General features: G+C 34.1%; 1 protein-coding gene across 1 annotated transcript; it reads right to left on the bottom strand.

Annotated features, from left to right (window-relative positions):
* Positions 1–1,676: 1,676 nt before the first annotated feature.
* On the bottom strand, positions 1,677–7,771 carry LOC107664404 (5-hydroxytryptamine receptor 3A-like). Its single transcript, XM_016454962.1, has 9 exons — positions 7,762–7,771; positions 6,574–6,725; positions 6,433–6,477; positions 5,103–5,209; positions 4,694–4,863; positions 4,235–4,353; positions 3,668–3,878; positions 2,832–2,975; positions 1,677–1,969 (listed from the first exon to the last, which is right to left on the bottom strand). The coding sequence occupies exons 1-9, from the start codon at positions 7,769–7,771 to the stop codon at positions 1,677–1,679; spliced, it is 1,251 nt and encodes a 416-aa protein (XP_016310448.1).
* Between the last annotated feature and the right edge of the window lie 974 nt (positions 7,772–8,745).

Below are 8,745 nucleotides of genomic sequence, written 5' to 3'. Positions count from 1 at the left end.
TTCTCTCGCAAAACTTTTGCGTTCCCTCGAGAAACTTTGCGTTCCCTCGCAAAACTTTTGCGTTCTCCGAGGACCGAGTTTGGGCACCCCTGGTTTAAACATTTCCACACATAGCTTGTATAACAAAACTTACAGTATTTACTAGTTGTCATATCAACACTATATAGAGAAAAAATAATAATGTTCCAAAATTCAGAAATCTCTTGAAGATATCACTAAACATTTATTTAACCATAGCAAAAGTATATTTCTGGCTGAAGTAAATTTTTCATCTCAGTTTTTAGTGTTAATATAAAACGAGACAAATCTGCTATTATTTTAATCTCCTATCTATTATTTAGCAGTTTAGATAGTTATTTAATGCTTCGCTAACTAGCAGAAGACTCTAACCAGTTTTAAATTCCAGTTGCGCAGATGGGAAACGTTGTAACACTGCGTTACAATGTGCCCCGCTATTATTAGCACTATGCTATTCTATGACATTAGCGATGTTATTTACATTAATTACTTTCATGAATTTTAATAAGAAACATTGAGAAACAGGTGAATAAAGACTGAGAGTCAGTGTTTAATGTTCAGAAATTATTTCAAGAAATGTTAAGCACTTTGGCTCATCCATTTGACCATGTTCTGTGGAGGGAGGGGAGTGTCGTGTTCAACTGTGTTTTTCTGAATGTATGAATGTATGTCTTCATCTGTTTGCCCACATTGTTATGAACTAGCTGTGTGTTGCGATCAGAGCCGTCCCAAACACGGGGCCCTGGTTGCAATGTGTTCATTGTCAAACTAAAAAATTAGTTTATTTTTAATTCTTAAAAAATGCTATTATTTTATTTTTTTAAGATAATATTTTTATTTTATTGACAAAGTATTTTAGTTTGTCTTGTATATATTTTTTTTAATTAGATCATATGACATTTTAAGCTACAACGCTACAGCGTGCCCCTCAGATGTTACAATGTGCCTCACCTATGGGGCAAGTTGTCACATTTCACTTTCTTTTGTGAAATGAAATTCCATTCTTTTGGGGTAAATAAAGAAAAAACAGTATGCACTGTAATTATGAAACAAAACCACATATTTGTACTAGACTGTGAAATTAATGTGGAAAAAAATATTATCTGAACCCTGTGTGGATTTACACAAACTGAGAAAGTCAAAAAGTGGTTGTGTCCCGCTCTCCCCTATATACATTTAATATGTAAAATGTATATACATTTAAAGACAATGATTAGTTACACAATTTTATTTTGCTTCTGTAATTTATTTACAATAATATGCACTGATAAATCATCCACAACATATATTAAGAATGACAAAAATTTTCAGGTTTGATTAAAAACATTAATAATAGTTTGAAGACGTGTCATCAAAATTACATTTGATTTTGTTATAATTAATGCTTGTATGTTTCTGTAATAATGGGAATATAATACAATTAAAATAGCATGTCATCTCAATGACAGTAAGAATGACACGTTATGCTATATTGTATTTTGCCTTGTATTCATTCCCAATATTTTGTTGATATTCTAATAAATATGAATATATGTATGTGAACTGTACTTTATTCAGTCATTACATTGTACAGTTTGAGACAGATTATATACACCAAACAGAAAAAAATACCTGATCTGAGAGGTCCTATTGAAACTATGAAGCGAAAGTGACTATGCTTATGTGTATGAGTAGTCAAAGTTGTCATCTTTATGGTGGGAATCATCCCAGAAATCTAGATTATTAACCTTACAAATGTCTGCTCGGGTGATACTAATAAGAATTATGGCATAAATTATGTAGATGATTATAAAAAAGCCAAAGCAGAATTTGTCTAGGAGGTAAGCAAATGCCACTTTACTCCGCGCCTCCTTTTCTCCTTTATCCATGTTCTCCAAAAAGTTCACTATTTTCTGGAGCGAAGCCATCTCTGAAGCCAGATTACCAGACTGGGTTGCAATCACACCTGCATCTGTTGACAAAGACCAAATTATTTATGTTATTGCAATGCTGATCTAATTAAAGGTGAAGTGTGTCATTTCTGCACCACTACCATCACAAAATTAAATCATGAGTGTTGAATTCACTAAATAGTTGTACAGCTTGTAGTATTTCAGTGCAAAAACCTGTGAATTAGTCACTAGCCAGTGCCAATTTTTAAATAAAGTCATTATTTTAAGCAGAAATTCACTTCCATTCTATAAACCCTTAAAGGGTTAGTTCACCCAAAAATGAAAATTAGCCCTCTGAAAGAAGAAAGTCATATACACCTAGGATGACTTGAGGGTGAGTAATTTATGGGCTAATTTTCATTTTTGGGTGAACTAACCCTTTAAAGAATATCAGTTGTGTTTGTGGCTAACAGTAACATTTGCATTAGAATATAGTTTGGTATGATTTCAAAGTCCCATTTAACAGCCAGGCTCCCAATGTGCAATAGCTGGACCAGCTTAAAAAAGGCCTTTTGAGTCATTTGAGCTGAAGAAAGCACTTTATGAAGAAGCAATTTATGATATAAGATGCCATTGCTGCAGGTTTTAATCCTGATTTTAAGTATTTTACTGAAACATGATTTTGTCAATCATATACATTTGTGTCGATTTCCCCATTTAAGTAGATGGATATGTTTGGCTTATTATGGGTTAAGCCATGGCCTACACTTTTTACAGAAGTAAAATGCATTGCAAATGGCATTACATGTTAACTATAGGCCAATATATGAGAGTATATTACTGTTGAAAAACATACACATTCATACTTTTTTTGTTTGTTTCATAACTTGAAGCAGAGACTAAATAAGCCAATTGACCTTTGTGCTTCCAGTCATCTCTCACCTTTCTCCTGATCCAGGTTGTCATGTTGTGTTTTGGCAGAGCGTCTGCACAGTAAGAAGCTGTTGTCTACAGACAGACGTGTTAGCACTATGGAAGCCAGCGTACTCATGACCAAACACACCAGACAGAAGCTGAAGTGGTAATCTTTAGAGGAGAAAACAGAGAAAATGCCATCTACTTATTATTGTACATGTTGATGTGATACTAGTGTTTTTGACTAGTTATTTTGTATATTAAAAGACTAGCTTTTAAAGTATGCTGTTAGAAAAAGAAAACATAAAGTATGTAGGCATTTTAAACAAATTTCTCATAAATACAGTGTTAAACCTTACACAAAGAAAATACATTTCCTCATGAATGATCAATATATTTAATGGTATATTGAAAATATACTGAATAATATATTACAATTTATTTAATATTACATAAGGAATTGCCACTTTTTGTATATTGTGTATCATATATTTTCACATTATCATATGGGAATGAAATTTTATGAATATTACATGTAATGCTATTTTTGTCTCCATTTCTAAATATTTTTTATTTCTATTAATACATGGTCAATGCATATATTGCAGTATATTGAAAAATATAAGCACTAGGAAATGTATTATATATTGCGTAATGTTTTCTAAACTGCCTGAGCACTTTTCCTTAGGATCTAATGTTAGGATGAATAATATTAGGTCATAATGAAGTCTGATATTAGGACTAAACATAACTTCTGCCAGAATAACTTTACATCGGCATAGTAAAAATCTGCATATCTGTAGCATTTTGTTTAAAATGGAGCAGATTTTTTTTTCTCTCTGTCTTTCTGAACTTTCACTTACGGAGGAGGGGGCTACAGTTGCCACTGCTAGGCAAGTGTTCATTGAGGATGAGGAGGAACATGGTGAAGCTCAGGACCAAGGTGACCTTAAAAGAGTTGCGTTCTCCCCCTTCAAATGGCAGAGCAAAGCTCACCAGGTCAGCCAGCAGTACCAGTCCACTGGGCAGGATCAGGGTTACAACAGCCCCGAAGGGGTTAATCGACAGAGCGACCTGTTCAAAGATCAAAAGCAATTCATTAACAAGCCATTATTTCATGTCCTCAATTCACAAGTTAAACCATATGACAAGATATTAAAATTACTGTCTGTTTTCTTAGACTAGAATCAATCGCTGATTTTTCAGCCTAGTTCCAGACTTCATGTACAGGAGGAGAAGGAGAATCAGAGGGAGTCTCAGAATTCAATCTTTTGTAATTGTTTTTGTTTATATGGTGCTCACGGTGTATTTATTTCTGAAAACTGCATATGGTTGTACAATGGACCATTTATGCCTTGAGGGTTACAGGCAACAAGCTCTCTAAACTCAATACTCTTGATCAGAGGTTTAGAATGGGATAACTGAATTACTTGGAGATAAACACGATTTGATGAATCCACAGTTTTGATCACGTCCATAGTCTGCCACTCTCCTCGACTGCCGGCAACCAAAGTCACATTATCAGCGATCTGGAGAGTGAGCGCGCAAGCTGGAGCAAACAAACAAGAGAACATATTCAAGTTATTCAAATATAACTTCAATGGGGAAATTCACGAAATAGTTGCTGTAATTCCACCTTAATCAGGCCATGAGATATTTAAATGAAGTCACTGTCATTCTTTTCAGTGCAAACACGACTCCTTTCCAATTAAAATAGGCTATTATAGACTGTATTTACCGTAAACTCTATTTGCTTGGTGCAAACCATGGAAAGCAGGCACTAGTAGGCACAAATCATTTGTAATGTCTTCATAATATAATTAGGAATATTTCTCAGGTTAAAAACAAATGGTCATAATCTGCTTAAAAGCTTGTGATTTCAATCTTACTTTTCTGGCTCCATCCATTGATGGCCACAGGGCACGACCCCATCACAAAAGGGTAGTTAAAGAGGTTGATTTCACAGCTCACCATCGTGAACAAAACAACTGAATGGACCACAGTTCCATCCCGCCGCACCTGTACATCATTAGTGTACGGCTCCATGGTCGTTTCTATTCTGAGTGCAAACAGAGAGAGATTATGACATTTTAACAACGTCACAGATTAACTGGCTTTTTTATGTGGAGGAAAAATATCTGCCTTGATATAAAAAATATATATCGCTTGATATTTTTCCCAATGATTTATTCTAGGCCTTGTGATGGGTTTGTGATCTTCTGATGGGTTTAGTTCCTCTGCAGACACCATAGTGAACAGTATATGCATGGTATATATACAGTATGTCTTGAAACTCACGCATTGTCCAAAACTATCAGAGGAATCCAGATTTTATCAACTGGCAAAACAATTGTTGGATATTTATATTTCTCTTGCATCCATCCAAGATCAGGATCGTTCCACAGCTGTGGGGAAGAAAATACTATTAGTCTAAGAAATGCATTCTTTACTTTCCACTTTTGGTGATTATAAGAACACATTTTGAATTTTGTGAATGTTTTAGTGAAAGAAACAGCTTCTCATTTGTGACCCTGGACCACAAAACCAGTCATAAGTGTCCATTTTTCAAAATTGAGATTTGTACATCACCTGAAAGCTGAATAAATAAGCTTTCCATTGATGTATGGTTTGTTAGGATCGGACAATATTTGGCCGAGATACAACTATTTGAAAATCTGGAATCTGAGGGTGCAAAAAAATCAAAATATTAAGAAAATCGCCTTTAAAGTTGTCCAAATGAAGTTCTTAGCAATGCATATTACTAATCAAAAATGAAGTTTTAATATATTTATGGTAGAAGATTTACAAAATATCTTCATGGAACATGATCTTTACTTAATATCCTAATGATTTTTGGCATAAAAGGAAAATCTATAATTTTGACCCATACAATGTATTTTTGGCTATTGCTACAAATATACCCCAGTGACTTAAGACTGCTTTTGTGCTCCAGGGTCACATTTTGTTTTACAATATAACAGTTGTTTGAAATACTTGATTCTGATTGGTACTGCATGTAACAGCATTTAGGGTTGCAAAGGGGTGGAACATTTCCGGTAAATTTCCGGAAACTTTCCAAAAATCCCTGTAATGTTCCAAAAAAATCCTGGAAAGTTTCCAAAATTTCTCGAATGTTTCCGAAATTTACTGGAAATTTTCCACCTTTTTGCAACCCTAAACAGCATGTTCTGTTACATATTTTTGTGTAATGACACTAACAGTATAATTGATTTTCCTACATAGCTGTGCTATCATGTCTCATATCTCTACACACTCAGATTCTTAAAACAAAATAATTTAAATTAAATGTGTTGTTTTTATTATATATTTGCATTGTAAGTAGCTGTGTATTATGTGGGATACATATACAGTCAGCCAACCATTATGGCTGCTTATGTTTGAAATGCAAGTTATTCGATATTATCCTTGTTTATAGAACTGCTGAAAATAAGAAATATCACAATCAAAATAAGGCTGCTATATTGAATATCAGCACAGTTTCTGCTGTTCTAAAATTCAGTTCAACAGCGCTCTGATTTGTGTGAGTTTACACTATAATAGTATTCAGTTAATTGAATTGGAGATGGTGACACTCGATAATTGTATTTCATTCAGGAACTCAACTCACCATGTTTACCTTGATACGGCTGGTCATTTTCATGTCTTTTGTATCCTAAAACATAGTGACAAAATTATTAGATACAGATGTTATAAGTATGTGCTTTTTTTTAACATAGAAGATGATCAACAAGACAAAAGTGGCACTTACGAAAGACAATGTCTCATACTGTATTGAAGTGATGTTCACTATGATGGTACAGTTATCACTCTGTGGCGCACTGAACAGTTCTTTCTGAACCCGAGAATTTGCCAGACAGCGACGATCACAGGGAGTCTCGGTGGAATTGGTGCCAGCAAATGCTATAGGACCAGATAAATGTTTATATTTATGCACTTGGCAGATGCTTTCATCCAAAGCAACTTGCATTGCATTCAAGGTATACATTTACATTTCATCAGTTCCAGTGTTGGGGGTAACGCATTACAAGTAACCTGAGTTATGTAATCAGATTACTTTTTTCAAGTAACTAGTAAAGTAACGCATTACTTTTTAATTTACAAGAGAATATCTGAGTTACTTTTTCAAATTTTTTTTGTATTGATTGGTAGCTCTCCTGTCCACATGTCGAGAGAAATCAGAAGATGTTATAGTAGTTCTAAAATAAATATGAATATGCATTAATTCATCTCACTCGGATGTAAATGTACTTTCCCTTCAGCCTGAGGCTTATTCATTTCACTTTTGGTGTGAAAAGGCTTTTATATTTGCCAAAAATAGAACTTTTTTATTTTAAAAACAAACAAGCAAGCCCCGTCCAGATTTTAAAAGTAACGCAAAAGTAACGTAACGCATTACTTTCCATAAAAAGTAACTGCGTAACGTAATTAGTTACTTTTTTATGGAGTAACGCAATATTGTAGTGCATTACTTTTAAAAGTAACTTTCCCCAACACTGATCAGTTCTGGCTTTCCCTGGGAATTGAACCCATGACCTTGCCGTTGCTAGCACCATGATCAACTGTTTGAACTACAGGAAAACATCAGTAAACTACATGAAAAAGTCAGTTAAAGAGACCACGTTGTAAGTGAGGGAGTTCGCTCACTTGAACATTCAAATAAAACTGAATGTTTTAGGATTTTGGATAAAAAAAAGGGCAGTTATGATACAAGTGAATAAAAACATTTAAGAATATGCACTGTTTCTACTCTGAAAAAAAAAAATGGTGTAGAAACTATTTTCACTCAGAAATTGCTAGTAAATTTCACAAACAAATGCCAAGTAACACATAGAATTAAATGTGAAATTTTGAAGCGCAAAGAATGAAATGGTATTTTCTTATTTTATTTCCAACTTAAAAAATTGACATTGAGCATGTTACTATAACACCCTTTTACAGGCGGTCATGCTGGAGAACATTATTATCAGGTTTAGATCATTTCAGAGCGACATACAAACTAAGACATTCTCAAATTCTAGTCAAATCTTACGCTGATTATACCTTTTTTATTATATAAAAAAAATTGCATTTTCACCAGTATTAATCTATAAAAATCATGCTCTTGTTTATCTGCATGCAAATTATAATTATAACCACGCAGTATTTAAATTACATGAGAAGGTTTACTACAACTGGAGAAATAATTTACCAAGTGGAGATGAACAGAGGAGGAGCAACAATGAAATCCTGTGTTGAAGAACCATTTCAGCTCCTACAAACAAGAAAAATAAGCAGTTCTACATTCTTTTATCAATATATCCATTTTTAAGAATGTAAAACTGATAAACATTTACCTTTGCTAGCAAACTCCCAGGTCAGATTCCACAAAGTGCAGCTGTGGCTTCTTTATAGTTTTTGAGGGAAACAAGGATCATTTGGCTCTTTTAAAGGGTCGCAGCTCTTTGAAAACCACATGAATGTCGTTACGCAAGACAAACACAATAGACCCAGCTCATATCTGAACCATCTATGTCCATTAAATCTGATCCTATATTTTGTGTAAGCTTGTCTTGTTACTAGATCTACAGTTTATTGTTAAACATCACAACAGAGCACTAATTACTTGCTGGGACAGTCAAACAGGAGGCCATTCAATGGTTGACAAAGGCCTCAGGAGGCCATACATGAGAACAATCAGTGTACGTTAGCAAACACTTCCACTAGGTTTTTAATTATGTTTGATTAAATATTGTTTTCATTCCAGCCTGACATTTTCATTATATTTGTGATGAATTAGAGTTTCACTAATTACAAATAATAAACCTACAATAATTTTCCTCCAGGTCTCTGGTTTCCCCTACAATCCAAAAACATGCAGGACAGGTGAAGTGGAGCTCATAGGAGTGTGTGTGTGTGTGTGTGTGTGTGTGCCATTCAGGTA

This window comes from Sinocyclocheilus anshuiensis, unplaced genomic scaffold (assembly GCF_001515605.1).
Source record: "Sinocyclocheilus anshuiensis isolate Anshui unplaced genomic scaffold, SAMN03320099.WGS_v1.1 scaffold321, whole genome shotgun sequence".
NCBI lineage: Eukaryota > Metazoa > Chordata > Actinopteri > Cypriniformes > Cyprinidae > Sinocyclocheilus > Sinocyclocheilus anshuiensis.
Note: the sequence above shows the minus strand (reverse complement) of the source record. Positions and strands in the feature narration are given on the sequence as shown.

What these genes read in the sequence shown, in the direction of transcription:
- LOC107664404 (XM_016454962.1), bottom strand. An exon ending in CTGATAGTTTTGGACAATGC is followed by an intron (nt 4,864 to 5,102) that starts GTGAGTTTCAAG and finishes GTTTGCACTCAG; the next exon opens with AATAGAAACGACCATGGAGC. An exon ending in CAACCTGGATCAGGAGAAAG is followed by an intron (nt 1,970 to 2,831) that starts GTGAGAGATGAC and finishes CTTTGTCAACAG; the next exon opens with ATGCAGGTGTGATTGCAACC.